General features: G+C 37.3%; 1 protein-coding gene across 1 annotated transcript in view; it reads left to right on the top strand.

Annotated features, from left to right (window-relative positions):
- The window catches only part of EFHB (EF-hand domain family member B), a 511,923-nt gene that overhangs the window by 357,331 nt on the left and 134,514 nt on the right, over positions 1–20,078 (top strand). The window contains exon 10 of the mRNA XM_044066233.1: positions 15,466–15,673. Within this exon, the coding sequence (XP_043922168.1) occupies positions 15,466–15,673 (208 nt within the window). The remainder of the gene's footprint in view (positions 1–15,465; positions 15,674–20,078) is intronic.

The following is a 20,078-nucleotide window of genomic DNA, read 5'->3' as shown; positions in this document are numbered from 1 at the left end:
GCCATGGATTACTTGTAAATGTCATAACATATTACTGCTCCATACTAATCCAATTACAAAACATATTCAAGCCTTCCCAGAGGGGTGGGCAAAAGAAACAAATGCAAAAGCACGTTTCTTTTTTTGAGACTCTAGAACTGCAGATGTTAAAATATGTTTACATTCCAGGGGATACTGTATCCAAAATATCTGCCACTGGGTGGCTGTACAAAAATATTCCTGGCTGAGAAATCTCTGATTTATTGGATACTAAGACCCAAATTCTGGATGTCACCATGACTACTGATTCACTGTCTGACAAACCAGTGAATGAAATATCAACAATTTAAGAAAGAAAGGAAAGCTTCTAATTCAAGCTGAGTCTCCTAGTCAAAGTCAGAACTTTATCCTTCTACACTGAGCTAACCTGTAAAAATCTCTTAAGGGTCTGGATTATCCTGAATTAATTTTATTTGCTAGAATTTCCAGCATTACCTGTTAGCAGCCATAAAAATCACTAGATGTATTTGCTGCCCTCAGCCACTGTAATGAATAAAAAGTACACTGTATTTCCATCCGTGCAACCATGGTCTCAAGACTAAAAACATGATTCACTGATGTCCCCTTGCTCCTGATTATCAGGTGTCCATTCATCTTTTTATGAAGAAGGGAGACATCTAGTGATGTTCATCATTAAGACTGCAGCTGCAGTAACCTTAGCTATATGGGTTATATCCTTCTAAGGATATAACATCTGGCCAGCTTCCTAAACTTTAGCGCACCATTCACATACCCAAACCATTTGTCAGCTCAATCTGAACTATCTAAAAAGACAGGCTTGGGTGCCAAGCCTTTCAGTTCTTTCCTACTGCCAAAGAGTGATCCTCTTATGGGATTTCAAGGATCAATGGTCATCTAACACTTTCCATTGATGGGGAGACAAGTTCCCTTCAAAGAAAAAAGTTTCACGTTGATGTTTTATGCTGGAAACCTAACTTTTTCTATGAAAATATTAATTTTAGGCTAGGAAAAAGTGTTTTTATTGACTGTCATGTGACATTTAGTAACTTTATAACAGGAGGGTTACTTTTTACTTTTGTGGAAATTTTTTTTAAATGGGTAAGAAGTGCTTTATACTGTGCTTTTTGGGAGGAACATTACTTTTTAACTACTTTCTGACTACTGTTGCCAGGCTTCTCATGGGAGTTAGGCATCTTTTTTGGCTGAACCATGGAACATCCTATCAATTCCTCAGTTCTTCCAGCCACAAAAAGAAGAAAATTACTGAACAGTCTTTGCCACCAGCCACCACAGCAGGCTGCTAATGTGTCTTAGCCACAGATTGGTAACTCTGCTGTGGCCATTTCTGGTTCCTCAGACCATTTTTCCTGACTATCTATAAGACTCTCCCCACCTTTCCCATGCTGGTAAAACCTTAATCCTTTCAGAAAATCTGAAACTCCATTTCTCTCTTTGGCAACAAATAGTTTCAGACAAATGGGGTCTAAAAGTTATTCATCAAGATTAGAGATGGTAGGTAGGTCTCTCCATTCTCTTTCAGGGATTCCTTCTTATATGCAGATCAAACTCCTTTTTTCCCTCCTGCCACTCAGCATCTGCTGTCTCGAGGGAGATAGAAGTGGCTCCTCCTTTTCAGTTATGAGATGGGTTTAACCCAACAATGTTTCTGTTGCCAAATAAAGACGATTCTTCAATACCATTTCTGGGTCTTTCCTTTCTGAACCTGTTTATGATGGTGCCAACATTCAAAATGTTATCCTTTCACAACTTGTTGTCCATATTCCCCATTTGAGCTTTCTGGTGACCTTAGATTTAAAAGATGCATTTCATAACATTTCATAACATTTCGTAACATTTCAGATGTCAGACGTTTCTTAACATTTTCAGTGTCTGGATTACATTATCAGTTTTCTGCAGTGCCCTTTGGTTTATCCACTGCTCCAAGGATATCACAAAGTGGCTCCTGTGACACCCTATTGCAGAGTGCAACATATTCACATATTTTCTTAATTTAGTTAGTTTTCTTATCTTTGCAGAGTATTTTTCAAAGTGTCAGGGATCTCTCACATGGAAAGGGGTCTACTACACAGAGTGAGGTTCCAGGAGAACATACAAAAGTCTTATTTATCTCATTTTTACAGAGTTGTTTTCCCATGATGTCTGTGTTCAAAGAGCTTTTCTTCCACAGGAAAAAGTGGATCTGTATCTAGATCTGTTCCTGAGTTTTTTTCCCACTAAGACTACTGTCTCATCCAGGGATTTTGCAGCATTCTGTGTCTCATGGCTTCTATGAATGTTCTTTATATTGATCACTGCTGCAGTAGCCTTAGCTATATGGATTATATCTTGCCAAGGATATAACAGTTGGCCAGCTTCCAAAGTTCAGGGCACCTTCCATGTGCCAAAATTGTCAAGTAGCTTGAACTGAGCTAACTAAAAGACAGGTTTAGGTGTGAAGCCCTTTAGAGCTTTACTGCCTTCAAAGAGTATGCTCCACTGAGGCTTTTGAGGATCAACAGTCGGCTTGTGCTTTCCTTAGCCAGGCAGATAAGGTGTCTTTTGGAAAAAAAAACATATTTTAAAGCTAGGAGTATTATGTTTTAACAGATTGTCTTTTGACTGCAATGTACTTTTAAATGTAGCACTTGATCTTAGTTACAACTGATAAACTATTTTCTGTGGAGAAACTGCATTTATTCTAATGTTGTGGGACTGACATAGTGTTTGATAGTACTTTTTACTGTATTTTTCCTATCAAAAAGTAACTTTTGTGGACTGGCAGTTCTAATGGCATTCTTGCATGTTTTCCCCAGTATAGAGGTACCATTTTCAGCTTGGCCATGGAACAGATTGTCACTTGCTTGGTCAAGCCTTCTTACAGCCACAAAAAGAAAAACTTAAGCAAACAGCCTGTGCCACCACAGTAGGCTAACAGTTTGACTCAGTTGCAGGTTGGTGACTCTGCTGTGGCCATTAGTTGTTCCTCAGACCACTCATCTTTTACCCAGGATCTGTCTGGTGTAGCACCTACAGCCACTATGGACCAGGGTTTAGCCACATCATCTGTGGATGTTGGTGTTCCCTCAGTGGGTAAGGGATATCTACTCTGCTTTAGTGGATGTGTGTCTTATTGCCTGCAATTTTCTCGATATTCAGTCACCCCTGATAAAAAAGGCAGATATAATGGTATAACGTTCCCTCTTTCTTTTTTTTTACAACATAAATTCTATCTCCACACCCATAGCCAGCCTATGAGGTTGACTTCTCTGCTGCTAACTTAGTTAATTCCAAAATATATTCTTTTACTTAGAGAGAGGAGATACAGTAATGATTGATAGGTTTGCAGTGTAACTTACTTCTAGGGTTTTACTCTTCAGTTTGTAATTTTAATTTTTAGTTTTTTGAAACCCACTTTGTGAAATGAGGAATGTGTTTACATCAAACTTCTTCTGGGAAGAAAAATCTGCTTAAATAAATTCTTTTCTTCTTCTCTTCTCAGGTCAGTACCAGTGTTTGCAGTGTGTATGACTCTAGTACTTGGTTTGGTTTGTCAAGTTTTTGTACTCTGAACCCACTTGGTCGAGACCAGTTGTTGCAGCTACCAAAACCTCGGGGAAACTTGAAAACAAAATTAGCTTCAGTGAATGTGCACTTTCGTTGAAATGCACTTTTGTTGAAATGGGCATCTACTTTGTTTATTCGATGTAAAATATTTTCGAACAAACAAAGTAGATCCATGGCTCTGTTGATACTTCTTCCAGGATTATGGCCACTGGTACAGTCTTAAGGAAGTTTGCTTGGCTGTATTCACAGAACCTTCCAGATGATGTTAAAATAAGATTTTAAATTATCCCTTAGATAGAGACTTAATGTTTGGCCCCTGTGCTGCAGAGGTGATCAAAAAGTATGATGAAAGGGACAAGCTGATTCAGGGAATCTCTAAGATTTTTTAACTCTCCTTTTCCAAATTGTCCAAGGATTTTCTGTCTCCTCATCCAGTTTGAGCAAAAAAAAAATAAAATAAACATTCTCAACAGAATTCAGATAAATAGATGTTTAACAGAAAGTGGTAAGGAGGTTCCAAAAAGAAGTCTCAAACCTCCCAAAATCAAGGACACTCCAACAAATCTGAATGACCATTTCAGAGAATTGTGACCCCCCCTCCCACCTAGCCCTCCTTCTCTTCCAGAAAGTTTGAATCTCCATTTTTGTCTTTGGCAATAGATGACAAATGGGTTCTGAAAATCATTCATCAGGGTTACAGATGGCAGTTGGAGGAAATTCCTCCTTTCCAGGGGTTAATTCTTCAACCTGCATATCAGACTGTTTTGTTTGTACCTGTTCTTCATCGCATGCTGTCCCAAGGAGTACTAGAACCAGTTCCTCCTTCCTGGGTATGGAAGGCGTTTTATTCAAGGATATTCTTAGTCACAAAGAAAGAAAATGCTTGGAGACCAGTTCTGGATCTTTCTTTCCTAAACCTATTTGTGACAGTCCCTAAATTCAAAACTATGTCACTTCACAACCTGTGGTCTCTTCTTCCTCTTACAAGTTTCCTGGTAGCACTAGACTTAAAATGGTTATCATCACTTTCCTATTTATCCAGACTTCATTCATTTCTTAAGATTATATGTGTCTGGATCACATTATCAGTACTCTGCCTTACCTGTTGAACTAGCCACTGTAACAAGAGAGCTCACAAAGTATCTAGCTCCACTTATAGCTCATTGCAGGCTACAGGGTATCCACATTTTTCTGTATTAAGACAACTTGCTTATCTTTGTAGAGTCTTCTTCAGAATGTTAGGAATCTCTCTCTCTCTCTCTCTTGGGTGAGAGATCTCTTGCACACGCTGGGATTTGAAAAGAACATTCAAAGTCTTTCTTGACTCCCTCACACAGGATTGTGTTCCTGAGATGTCAACTAAACACCTCAGTTCAAAGAGATTTTCTTCTACAGGAAAAAATAGATTTTTTATTTAGATCTCTTTCTAAGTTTTTCCACTTAGACTTTAGTCACCATGAGGGAATATCTCAGGATTTTGGTTCTCATGGCATCTATGATTCTCATGATATCCCCAGACAAGACTCTGCATGAGAAAGATACAGTGGTATATGAAATCCTTTTGGTCCCAGCATCAGAACCATTTATATTTTCACATTCTAGTACTATGGTTTGTTGGAAGAGAAATTGCTTGGTGGAGACAACAGGTATCCTTAAATCAAGGTCTCCTCTTCTCCCTCCCTGCTTCAAAGCACTCAGTCACCACTTATGCTTCAGACTTTGCTTGGGAAGCAGTTTCAGGAGATAAAAAGTGCAGGACACGTGGGACACTAAGGATAGATGCAAGCACATAAATATCAAGCAGAAGCTTATCCTGATCAAGGCACTCCATTCTCTGAATCATCTTTGATTTCAGGACTCAGTCTCCCGCTCTCTGTTGGCAGGAAAGCTGTGAAGATCTTTGAGCCCATACTTGTCTTTTAGTCAACTTAGTTCAAGATGCTTGACAGTTTGGGTGCATGGAAGGTACCCTGAAGCTTTGAAAGCTGGCTGGCTGTTATATCCTTGTCAGGATATAACCTATATAGCTAAGACTACTGCAGCAGTGACTAAAGGAACATCTACTGTTATGGAAAATTCAAGTTACACAACTGTGGTTTCTCATGATCTTTCTTGCAATACTCCATATGAGAAAAATTGTACGGTATCTGAAATTTGTATGGCCCCATCATCAACATACCCTGACATTCCTGATTCCAGTTTTGAGTTTTATGAAAAAAAAGATTTTTTGGTGGATACACCGTATTTATCAGAATCCATGTCACCCATTTTCCTCCCCAGCTCCAGAACAGTTTGCAAAAATGGATGCTTCAAATCTTGCTTGGGAGCAGTGTCTATGGGGATAAATGTGCATACACATACAAGGGATATTAATATTTATAAATGCTCTTAGCTGCCTCAGTCATCTCTGGCCCAGGGACCTCTACAAGCAACACCATAGACATGTGGTACATATACCCTTACCCTCTGTGCAGACAACCATGGTATTCTGGGATATAACCTTTCAATGCAGTCTCAGCCTGCAGACATCTTGCATACCATCAGAGGAAACACTGTGACAGACAAACTGGACAGGACTCAAACAGAACATCACAAATGGAACTTGAATCAAGGGATCTTCCTGGAATTCATCCAGCTGTGGGGAATACCTCAAATAGATATTTATGCTTCCATTTTGAGCAATCAGTTGACAATATTCTGCTCCAGGACTCCATGCAAAGAAGCCTGGAAGACAGATGTTTTTTCTTTTCTTTAGACAGGAATGTTCATGTGTGCTTTTGCACCCTTTCCACTAAAATCCAGGGTCATTCTGAAGATTCAAAGAATATTGTGGTGACTTCCTTCTGGCCAACACAGCCATGGATCTCCATTCTTTTGGAAATGGTCAAGGACAATAACCACATCCTTCCTCACAGACCAGTTGTACTGACACAAAAAAGGGTGTTTGATACATCGTGACCCAAACAACTGCAAATGATTGCCTGGGTAGTAGAATCTTAACACCTTTTAGGTACCTTTTTTTCTGTGGACTTGCAGCAGGTATTAAAGGAGGCAAGACAACTTACTACTGCAAATCATATTGATAATGGGAAAGGTTTTCTAGCTGGTGCCAAAAAAGGAACCAACACCCATTCATGGCTGATGGTTCATTGGTTATGCATTATTTGTGTAAGTTGCCATCATCTATCCTGTCTTACGCCTTCATCAAGGTTCACTTGTCAACCATTTCAGAATGTCTGGCCATAGATCCCATTCTTTCAATGCAATCTCATGTGAAAATGTTTTTGAAAGTGGTGCTGCTTACCAAGCCTCCTATAAAACAGGTGATTCCTCCTTGGGATTTTAATTTTGCTTCGTTTGAACTAGCTCATCAGGCTCAGGGTATCTGAGTTGCAAGCTCTTATAGTTGATCAATCACATCTCATTTTCCACAAAGATAGGGTTTCCATAAGGACTAATTCTTCATTTATCCCTAAGGTGGTCTTCAAATTTAATTTGAGCCAAGCTATTCATCTCCCTGTTGTTTTTCCAGAACATAAAAATGATGGAGAAATGATACTCCATATCTTGGATGTCCACAGACAACTTGGGAACTATTGTGTCAGAATAAAATCTTTCACAGACTTTGATATGTTGTTAATTTCTTGTGAAGGAAAGAAGAACAGACAATTTGTGTCAAAACAGACCGTTTCCAAGTGGTTGTCTAACACAGTTATTTTTATTATACATACCACAACAAGAAGACAGGTTCAAGGCTTTTTCTTCCTGGGCCTTGGTATCAACTGTGGTTTTTTGGAAGTGGTTTGATTCCAGAAGTATTCTAGAAGCAGCAGCTTGGTTCTCTGTGCACATTTTTGCAAAGAAATTACAAACTAGATTCCTTCTTGCGGTCCAGGACTGGCTTTACTAGGACCACATGTCCTCCTCTCAGTCAGACTAAGCTGGGTAATCTACTCATATAGCTAAAGCTATCACAACAGTGATCCTAATGATGAACACAGTGCAGTTGTGTAAGTACACTTAGCCATGACAGTAGGTGCTCAGTAGAAACTATCTCCTGTCTACCTACTTTTATCTGCTTTCATTGCCAGGTTGAGTGTCTTTATTTTTCATTTCCTACTTGCATTGTCTTACTCATGCTTTCAGCCTCCCCTCTCTTTACTGGTACGAAAGCTCTGAAGGTCTTGCCAACCAGACTTCTCTTTTTAGTTATCTCTGCTGTAGCTAAAGGCTTGGCACATGGAAGGTACACTGACGCTTTGGAACTGGCCAGCTGTTATATCCTTTGCAGGATATAACCCATATAGCTAAGGGTACTGCAGCAGTGATCATTCAAACATCTACTGTGATGGTAAGCTTACTTGCACATTGTATTTTGCCTGCATGACATATTCATGTAACAGATTAGAGTTGTGGAAACACCATTGGGAGCCTGACATATCTATTAGGAACTGTGACAATGGTTAGTACAGCACCATTGTCTATTGGAACAAATCTCTTTAATGTAGATAGTAATCAGTGTACACTTGTAGTAATGTTTCCTATTTTGGCCAATTGTCACATGTATTTCTTTTCTTTTTTTGCTACAGTGAGGATGAAGAAATACTGCTGCCACTATGGCATTTTACAAGACTGCAGCATTCATCTACAACCTTTTTAATCTGTTGTAACTATAATGCAATTCACTATAATTGTAAATGTTAAAAAAATCTTGATAAAGTTAGAAGTGCTGCTGTCAGCCATGCAAGAACAATGCAGAGCAATGGCATTGTTTTCCAAATCCCTAATTTTAAAAATGTAAGAATTTCAAGACTACATGTATGAGTAGCACTAAAAAGTATGTTTTCAATTATTGTTTTCTGTGGTGAGCTTATCCCCTGCACGCACACACACACACACACACACACACACACACACACACACACACACACACACACACACACACACACACACACACACACGCACTATTTTTTTAAAGAAAACATCTTTATTGAATTATCACATGACATATGCAATCATACATTTATATAAATGAAAGCAAACAATATTGATAAATTTTCAGTTGCAAACATTACACATCACATATAATCTTCTGTATAGTCAATTGAGCATTACATAACAAATTCAGTTCCTGCTTTCATTAAGCCTCATTCCTTCTCCAAAACATTATTCTGCATGTATTGTTCCCACAGTCTGCTCCTACCCTTTTCTAAAGATCCCACTACTTTTAATATGGTAGGTTTAGACTTAGATTTCTATTTTCTAGAAATTACTTTTTTGGCAGCCACCAGAATTAAACTTAGCAAGGCCTTACTATGTCTAGGCGATTCAGATCCTGTATCACTGCTCAAAAAATTAATTTCCTTATTTACACCAATTTGCTCACCTAGTATTTCTGATAGAGTAATCTGCAGGGAATTTTTAAAATCTGCCAACCCATCACACTCCCAGAAATATGTTCCTAATTACATGTTTCTTCACTATCACACCTTCAACATTTGCAATCTACCCAAGGAAAAATTCTTTGGAGTCTGCTTGGGGTATAAAAATACCTATGCAAACACTTCCAAGCAAAAATCCTGAATCTGGTAGACTTTGTTTCATATCTGGGAGCTGTACATATATACTGTCATTGCTTTTTTGTGAATTGCTTTTTCAGTCTCTCTTCCCAGTCCTTTGTAACCTCCTCTGATTGATTCCTATTGTTATCATGCAACATTTTAGATGGTCTACTAATTATCCCTTTTTTAACAGCAGCTTTTGTTCTAGATTCAACTAAAAACTTTACCAATGCTGGTCTTTCATTTAGGAACCCCCTATTCCTTTCGCTTTGCCTATACTCTGACATCAATACTTGACAGGAAGGCAGTCTTTATCTTGCAGTCCAAATGTTTTCTTGACCTCTTCCCATTCTATTACCTTTCCTTCTTTAATTATTTGCTCCCAGTACCTTGGATCCTTTGCCTGTTTTCTCCAGTAAATTACAGCACCCTCTTGCCTATTTTCTGTACCGCTAATTGCAGAATCTGTTTCTCTATTCCTGTGGTGGCTTAGTTCTTAAGAATACATCCTGCTACTTTATGAATATAATATTCTATATAGCTATTGTTATTCTCCTTAAGGATCTGCATCCAAAATCACAGTCTTTCCTTATTTCTTGAACTCCCCCGTTTTATCATCATCCCTTTTTATTTTGAATTCTAGCTTTCTGCTTGTGCTCTGCATAAGAGTCTTAGCTCTGAAATATCCCTTCAAATCAGGTAACTCCAAACCACCTTGTTCTATTGGAAGGATTAGCTTATCCCACTTGACTCTTGCCCTCCTCTGGTTGATAAAAATATTGTTGACCTATATATAAAACTACCCCCATAAATATGGGTATTGCTGAACCAATTTGTGTGTGCCATTGTTTTATCTCCATTAATTCTGCAAATAAAGCCAACTTTTCTTGATTACCATACCACAAATAACAAAGGGGAAAGAGGAAACCCCTCCCACTTTCATTTTCACTTCTGACCTCTCATATATCCTATTAATTAGCCTTATTATTGTCATGGAATGTAAATGCTTCCGTTACCAGACTTATAAAATCCCATCTTACTCTGTCGATTGCTTTATCTGGTTCAAGACCCACCAAAAACACTGGTATTGTCTTACAGTCTGCTTCCCTCTGGATAATCATCATTCTATTAATGTTGTCAAATGTTTTTCTCCTTTCCACAAAACCCAGTTGATCCATATCTATCAATTTTGGCAACACCTTTGATATTCTTTAAGCCATTATAGACATACACACTTTATAACCATGGTTTAGAATCCAAATGAGCCTTTATGAAGCTGGATCTAATGAGACTTTAGTTATTACAGCTATCACTGCTTTCTTCCAGGATGTTGATGCTTCTCCTCCTTTTAAAATAGTGTTAAACAAAACCTCCCAGATCTTTATCAGTTTTTCCCTCCTAGATTCCAAACTTCCACAGGAATACCATCTATTCCTGGAGACTTTCTTGTAGATTGGTTGTATATCACCATTTTTATCTCATCTCCTCCGATCCTAACAGTTAGTAATTGAGCCTGCTCTACCTCTAACCTTGGCATGTTTAATTACACATGCGCACTAGTGAACATGCAAAGGTCTTTGTTTGGCATCACCTTACTTATTCTTATTTCTGAAAAAAAAAATGAAATGCAGATGTTCACTGTTTCTGAATTCTTACTTTATCAAGAACTTGTGTGTTTGATAGTTTTGTGCAGCCTTTGTTGCAGTAACATTTTTGGCTATATATTTTTTTCTGAATTTGTTTTTTTTTTTTTTCTGTTGATTTTCAGGGACTAACAATGCAGTTGCAGCACACACATCAGAAGTGACCCCAGTGCCTTATTCACTAGATATACAGATGACTGCAGATATAGGAATAATGCCCTTAACCATACTGATACCACCAATAACACCTCCCTTCAAATGGCACTTAACATTACACACAGATGATGCAGCTCAAATAACCTTACCTTCAATGTCACAAAATGTACAGGTCTGACATTTAGACCCCCCCCCAAAACACACATATACACACCTGATTTATAATCCATTGATGAATGGCAAATAAAACCTGACAAAATACTAAAAGACCTTGGAGTTCTTATAGATGATGACCTCTCATCTGATGCTCATATAACCATTACTATAAACTAAGCATTAGGAGTCCCAGTCTGAACATTTTGTGGGGTTGAGAGCCATGCATTGGCGGTGAATATTCAAGTATACAGATCTTATCAGATCAATTATAGAATATTTTATCCTGATCTGTGACCAAGTCACATGTCATCTGGTGTAACTGGAGAATGTATAGAGATTCCTCATAAAGGAAATCAAAGTGTTTCAACAGCTGTCTTATAATCTAAGACTATAGGAATTCTCTCTCCCTCCTCTGTATCTTATCATCTTCTTAGACCAAATCTATATCGGACATATAGAGTATTAAATACCCCTTTCTATTTGAAACCTTTTGATTAGGATGCCCCTCTACTCATCTGAAACAAGAGGACACTCAATCACAATAAAATAATAATATCAACTGTACCAATGGAACATGACAATTTCATATCTCAAAGACTTCTACCACTGTGGAATAAACTCCTCTCATATTCAGCCCATCAATACATACCTTCAAGAAGGAACTGGATGGCTTGCTGGCCTAGTGGTGCAAAGGCAAGGCAGCCATCTATGCTGCCTGCAATCCAAGTTTAGGAACAGATCTGGGACATTAGAAGGGTCAGCTGTGGTAAAGAATTAAGTGGCTGATGGACAGCTATCCTATCATGGGGGAGGATTGGTAGGGGTTCACTGTCTGTGTGACCTCTGTGTGAGACCAAGGCAACAGTCCAAAAGGGCAAACATGACATCCTTTGGGTGGTTGACAGAAATGTGCCCTGGGCATGTTGATGTCATTGCATATTGGTTTTCCTGGTAGACGGTCTGACTGACCTCTATAGTATAATTGCTCCACCCAATTCACTTACTGCTTCACAGAGGGTTCTTGCTTCATGACTCTTATGAATTGCACCAAAAAGCCAACTTCTTGAGTAGTCAAGGGGCCACCCATAGAAAGGATACATCAGGAATGATCTTTAGAGATATCCAATGAGAATAGATTGAAATGCAGGGAAAACCGTTATGCTAATAATGCACTGGCCAGGAACATGAGGGGAAGAGGGAATTAGATGTCTACATGGGCACTTATAAGTTCAGACAAGGGATTTTGGGGTATCAAGCTCCTAGATGGCCAATAGACATTGAACTTGTTTACCAAACCTATGGACCTATTAGTAGTTAAGCTGAGAAAGACTGAGTCCCAACAGTGGAGTAGTCTTACATTTCTGTACTGCAAGACAATAAGCCTTACAGCTTTTGCTACATATTTTATAAGTTTATCAAAGCAATATTTAAAATCTGCCCCTGATGTTTGGGTCATTGCCTTCCCCCTCAATTATTTTTTGCTCTTTCCAGAATTTTTGTATTAAAAGTTTGAGGGGTATGTTGCATCCTAAAACTGAACAAAATCCTCCCTGGGATTCATTAACACCTACACTAAGTGTACACCATTCTAACTGAACACACAACACAGGCAAAACTCATAACTTCTTTCTTCTAATTTTAGTTTTCTTACTGATTTTCTTTCAGCCATAAATATTGAGGAATATTCATAAAGATTGCCACAAAGTGTTGTGTACCTGTACACTTAGTGTAACTTTTATGAGTGACTAGAAAGTACAGGAAATGTGGTAGGGATAACACACGATAAAATAAAAAATTGTCGCAAACCACGTGTAAAAGTGAATCACTGTTTAATAACCTTAAAAAATTCAAATGCCTGATTTAAATGAAATTCACTTGAATATAAAAACATCAACAGGGACAAGAAAAGGTGGACAAAAAACACCAGTCTTCCTTCTTCTTTTGCTTCCTCCACTGAAAATAAATGTTTGTTGCACTCAAAATTTATATAGTATATTAACTTTGATAGTTGTTAATAAAAAAACTAACAATCCTTATTTACTTAAATTTTATGATCTCTTTGTTTTAGTATAAATGCCAAAGAAATACTGTCATTAAGCCATGGTAAAACAGTGGCATTCAACCTAAGTTGCCATCTAACCTGCCTAACCTCTACTTCCAATTTGTTGTCACCTCCCCTCTCATTGCTACCACCTTATCAAGCACAACAAAGATGAATCTCTTAAAGTTGGCACATTTTGTGCTGTATGTATATATAAGGCATTGTGTGTGGGTCCCTATTTTTAATTGCCCTTAGATGTTCACTGATTCTGTCTCTAAGCCTACACATGTTTTTTCCAACACAAAATGCTGGGCAAGATATACAGGTAGCCAGATATATTAACACAGATGAATTACAGTTTCACCTGCCAGGACATTTAATGGAAAAACTGTAGTCACTGATAGTAACATAGAGACCATTAATGAATTTACAATACCTGCAGGCATGCCCTTCTAAGATATTCTTAATGTTTTTGCCCCTACTATAAACAATTTGAGGTTTTACTCCTAATTGCTCTTTTGTTTCCTGTTCTATACACACTTCCCAACATCTGTTGATAATGGAACATGAATTGGGTGCCTGAGCATTAGACCGTAACACCATTATGTCCATATCTCTTTCTTTGGTAGTAATTTGTAACTGACCACTGGTTGTTCTTAGTATGGGGCTAAAAGATGAATTTCTCTTTGCAATTATCTCCCTTTTTGTTTTTACCAACAACTTAAGTGGATAACCCAAGTAAATACTGTAACAAATTGTAATAATTCTCCTGCATGTGATATTATTACCAACCAGGGTTTCACTATTTATAATTTTAGTGACCAAGTAATACATGAGGTGCATTTTGAATTGTTAAAGAAAGGCATTTCCTTTGTTCCAGATTTAAAACTGATACAGCTGAGGTGCTGACAAGCCTAAAATTGTATGTAAGACAGTTAAACTTGAGACTGTTTTTTAGTGGTCAGTCAAATGTTAACCACAGGCCAAATAATTTGCATTGAAAAAGTGTATTTATTCCGCCTAACAACTCTGAATTCACACTTTTTGAGAAATGTGTGAATTAGAATTCGAAAAGAATTGACTGGTACAAAAACAAGCAAGTCAGTTTAACACATAAAGAAAGAAAGGTCCTTATTGATTAATCTAGTGACAAGAACAACAGAATTATGAAACCCAAGGGGGAGGTTTAGTAGTCATGGCTCAAGCTGATTATGTTTCAAAAATGTTTAATATACTAACTGATTCCTCCACCTATATCAGGGTTTCTAGGAACAAATTCAACAGGACATACATGAGGATAGATTTCATTCTGTCTGATGCGTTTTTTCAGGGGGTGACTGACCAAACAGATCTAAGATTTTTAACGGTAAAAAATCCAGTGATACCACAGGTGTATGGAATCCCCAAGATCCACAAAACCCCACAAAATCCACCCTTTAGTCCGATTGTTGTGGCAAGGGGTTCAAAGACAGAACCCCTAGCAGCATAGGTGGATAAATGGGCAGGTCCAGTGATGATGGAAACCAAGCACATTCTCAAGGACTCTTGGTACTGTTTAGAGAGGCTCAAAATCAACAGGAATGAGAGAGACTATTTATTCTTAACAATTGATGTAATCAATTTATTCTCTGTGATTCTGCATCCTGAAGGGTTGGAAATGCTTCAAGTAAGTTTGTTAAGAAGTCAAAAGGTTGACAGAGAAAAAATTGTTTTCCTTACAGAAACAATGGAAATAGTGCTTAAAAAAATTTCCTGGCTTTTGAGGGTGAGTTGTTCCACCAGGTATTGGGTATGGCGATAGGGGGCAAATGTGCCCCAGTTTTCGCCAACCCTGTACTTTTAGAGTGGGAGAGAAAGTTTGTTTTTCGGTCACCCTTTATGAGCAAAATCAAGTCTTGCAATCGGTTTTTGGACGACATACTTATCCTATGGCAATGTGATGAGAAAGAGGCAGGTGACTTTATAGAATATCTAAACTCTACAACCCCATTCCTTAGATTCACAAGCAAATGGAAGGCAAATGAGATTGAAAAATTATTAGAGCTGCTTTCAACATTGGTAAATGTGGACAAAAAACTATAGTGTAATAGGTAAATTAAAAGACATGTTTAATGCAACACTGGTGGTGAGGAAAAGGAAAGCTATGATAAAATCTGTCTAGCTATGGTTTTGTGATGCAACAAGAAAGGAAGCAGGAAAGGTCATCAAACCCCATATTTGCCATAAGTGTTTTAAGGTCATCATACCCTGTATTTGCCATCATTATTTTATGTCTCTTGTGCAATATAACAATTCAAATAGGAATTTGTATAAGGTTAATTGGAAAATATTTTCCTTTTCACAGAAAGGTGATGGAAAAATTGACAAAGATGAGTTATGGAAAGTATGTGAAGAGTTTCACCTTGACCTGGAACCTCAGCTCCTTGATGCATTGATTGAATACTGTGATGTCGATGGAGATGGCCTTATTAACTTTGTAGAGTTTGTGAATTTTCTTAACTGGAAGGATAAACTGCCCCTTGGACCAACAGAAGAACAAATACTAATGAAAGGTAAAAGATTTAAAGGACTATGCACTCTAGTATTTTGCATTGCTATACAATATCAGCGTAGTTACACAGACTACAGCAGCATGCAGTTTTACTGAGTACTTAAATATTTAAAGCAGTTTCTTTCTTATCAACATATGTAGTAAATATTTTTTATAGAATGAACTTAGAGTACAAAATGCTTCTGTTCCAAGTTCTGAGCTAAAGTGGACATATTGTCAACAGATTGGACAGGGTTAAGTGTCACTATGTCTTATCTATTAAAATTCATTATTATGATTTCTGCATCTGTACTTAACCTGTTCCAGCATAAATGACTGAGGTCGTATCAGGAAAAATGTCTGCAATATTAATACCTACTTGCTCACTGAATTAATGACATGAAACAAGTTAACAAAGAAACAAATGAGCAACTGGCATCGCAGGAAGGTGCTGGGTATCTCTCAGAGTAAAGTTATTAAGATAAATTGTATCCGTCATGAATTAAGTTTTAAAAAGGATCTTTTGAACTTGCTTCATATTGTTTCTACACACGCAATATCCTGTAGACTAAAATCTTACAGAATATTTGACTGTAGTGGGACAGTGAAGGAATATATACTTTTACAACATTGTTTTTGGCGAAGGACACCCATATATATATATATATATCTATAGGGGATCTACCTGACTATTCTGATTTCTAAATATACAACCTTTGAAGTCACACCACTTCAGAGAAAATGTAAACCGTGTATGTCACCTTTCTTGACGGTCATATATTTATAAATCAGGAGTGTGGAGCAAAGTCCACTAATGTGCTAGTTTGCACTGCCGATGATCTAACCATCTATGAATTCCAGTCTATGACTGTCACTATATTCATGCATTCTTTGAGTTCACATTATGAATTTGTTTTCCAATTCTCAATTTCCCATGTCAAACAACCTGAAATATTGGAGTTTACTTCAAGTGCTATGACTTTAAAAATTAACTTGTATTTTTTATTTGTTACTTACAACTTTAGTTTTTGATCGTTTGTGTTTATCTAGTGTCCGGAATATGCTCTTAGTTCAACATGTTTTAAATTCAATGCTTCAAAAGTATATTCAGGTGCATTATTGTAGTCTGTATCTTTCTCTAGTTTTAAATTCTACATTTTGCTTATTAATTATTATAATTTCTTTCCAACAATCTGACTTCCACTCTTGCCTCATGGTCTCTGATGCATTTTGTACTTCTTTGTATCCCGTCTTTTCTTTTATTGAATGTCAGGAATGTTTTTATTTCATTTTAAATGTGTGTTCTGTTTATCATAACACCATGTCATTTGCAACCAAGTAAAATGTTATTTCTTCAGATGAATGGTGCCTAAAGTCATATATCAGAAAGCAGATATATAGTGTCTATCTTAAATATATTACTAGAAAAAGTCCAATAAAACTACCTTATTAAAATTGCATCACTGTCTTTCACCTTAATATACTAAAATCTGTTTGTTTTCATGTTTCTGTGAAAAAATGGAAGCTATTTTGAAAATGCTTTCCTTCCTTTTTTACATATCTTTGCAAAATAGTTCCCTCTACCCAAAGTGCTACTCATATTATTACAAGCAGGACAGAATCAGAACTTCTACTCATGCTTATAGCCACACCTGCTACTGATGCTTGACTCTCAGCTGCAAAATATTTTCCCTGGACCTTGTGGTTGTTTTTCTTGTCTGCTGTACTGTTACGTTGTATTGTCACATGGCTCTCTTTTTCATAAACATTAGTTTTGTGACCTCTACTTAGTTCATTTCTCATTTTTGTCTTTCTTATTTGACTCGTTTTATCTTACCCAGTTTAATTTCCTCAGGTTTTGTAACTTTGTGTGTTAGAATTTCACAAACTTTGTATATATCCACAGCTTTTTCTTAGGTGATAGCCTCCCTCATTTAGACATTTCTTATACCATAAATTATTCTGTCTCTGCTTAATAAGGTATGTAACCCAACAAATTTGCAGACTTTAGTTTTGTTATTTATTTAGCTCAGTAGCAAAAGAAATTGTAATGTTTTTGACATTTTACACCTTCAAAAAAGAAATAGTTTAAACATATCTAAGTCTTTCTGGGCTCACAAAAATCACTTAACATCTCTGCTGTATTTTATATTTCTTCTTTTCAAGAAAGTTAAGGGTATTAAACACTTTCACTGTATCTTCCTTGTTAGCATGCATACATGTGGCACACTGTATGCTTTCATGCTTTTTATTTATTCTACTCATGGTGAGGAACAAATCAAATTTATGTAACTTAAGCTTCCAGTTTTATGCCTGTTTCTTTGGAGAAACAATTCCTCATAATTGCAGCTGCAGTAGCTTTCACTCTGAATTTCAAATGCATACATTCTTACACTCTTGAAAGCAAATGTATATATTTTTCTGCAGTTATATTTATTTCTCATCTGACACCATTTGACATATAGTATTTAAGAAGCAAGATTTGGATAAGATAATTGTAGTATTTCAGAATACTCTTATGGATTTGTTAATGGAGAGACATCTATCTAAGGATTTACTTGATTTTTTTGAAACTAAGTAGCCAACCATTCCTAGTATCAGTGGTTTACCTAAAGTACAGTAGACCTTGGATGACCCCCCACTGAGACTGATTGTGGCAGGAAGAGTCTGGATAACTGAATCACTGTCCATTTATGTTGAAAATGAGCTGAAGAAGGTCCTACCATTGGTGGATAGTGTTATAAAAGCCACATGGAGCTTCTTAGAAAGTTTGTCTGAGAAAATCAAAGCCATGGATAGTTTTTCAAATTTAATTCTGGTAACCATGGACGTCAATAGTCTGTTTACAGTTATACCTAATGGCTATGGAGTTGAAGCAATTAGAGAGTGTCTTGTACAAACAGGATTCGATTCTGATCTAATTTGCTCTCTGCTGGAATTAATTCTGGAAAACAACATTTTTGTTTATGGGAAGAACTATTTTTGGCAAGTATGGTGGGTACCTATGGGCACCCCTTGTGCTAATAGTTATTCAAACCTAGTCTTAGGGCAATGAAAGAAGAATCAAATTTTGAATGCCATCAACCTCTGGTTTGGACATCTGGTGTATTATGGCTGTTTTGCGGACGATATCTTTGTCCTCTGGAAAGGAGATGAAAGCGAACTTGATATGTTCACAGAATATCTGAAGAACACCACAGATTTCCTTGAATTTAAGATAACTTATTCAAAGGAAGAGATTGATTTCTTGGATGTTAAAGTAACCCTACATCCTAGTCTAGGTCTACATACAAAAATGCACAGAAAAGATACATGGAAGAACCAATACTTGCACAGAAATAGTATGCACCCAGGTCACATATTCAGAAACATCATGGAAAATCAAGTGCAACATATATCTAGGCTCTGTACTGAAGATACTGACTTTGAAAAGGAGCAGGTTACCCTCTATAAACATTTGAGGAATAGAGGTTACCACAATAGAGATCTTACTATGAGACATACACAGCAGGACCTAAGGTCCAATGAAGGCCGTCCCTATTTTAATGGAAAAACTATCTCCAGAGTTGAGGCTACTGCCTCCAAAGAAAGGACTTTGACTCAAGGTCTAAAATGTATTCTCACATACAGTACAGATAGCCAAAAGATCTGTGATGTGGTCAGAAGGTTTTGGCCGGTGCTGACAGAAGATGCAAAAGTGAAAAATATTGTAGGAGAACAACCAAGGTGCGTTTTTAAGAACAGAAAAAATATTAAAAGACTGCAGTCTGGCAAGGATGGATTTGAACAGAAAAATGTATACCAGAAAAAGGAACAGTCAAATGTGGGAAGTGCAAAGCCTGCCTCTATATAGACAACAGCAATCTTTTTGTACATCCTGTATCTGGAATCAGTTATCTGTTGAAAGCTAGTGCAACTTCCAATACCCAGCATTTGGTCTGCCTGGCAACTTGTAGAAAATGCCCAGTGTTCTATAGTGGAAAAATGGACCAGCATTTGAAGGACAGAGTTATGCGACATTTGAAGGATATTAAGCACAAGAATTTAAAGAATGTGCTGGCTGACCATGTTGTATCTTATCCTGATCATAGCTTTATGTTTAAACCTTTAGAATGTATTGCTACAGACTCAAGGGGCGGAGACATAAAGAATCACACTGAAATGTGCGAAGTGAGTTGGATAGTGAACTTAAGGGCTGATTGCCCCCCAGAGGCTAAATACAATGATTCCACTCAAACCAGTACTAAAGAACAGATGTCCTACTATAGGCTGAGTAAAGGAGGCTTGTTATCCCTAAAAATTTATGATTAGTTACTATGGATTTAGATTGGTTAATGAGTAGGCGTTGCCTGCAGCATGTGGACATGATTTGTTATTTAACTTTAGTTGGAGAGCTATGGAGAATATGATCTGAAGAAGGCTGAATA

The sequence above is a fragment of the Protopterus annectens genome, chromosome 3.part1 (genome assembly GCF_019279795.1).
Source record: "Protopterus annectens isolate FY-2018-M chromosome 3.part1, PAN1.0, whole genome shotgun sequence".
NCBI lineage: Eukaryota > Metazoa > Chordata > Ceratodontiformes > Protopteridae > Protopterus > Protopterus annectens.
This window is presented reverse-complemented; position numbering and strand designations above follow the sequence as displayed.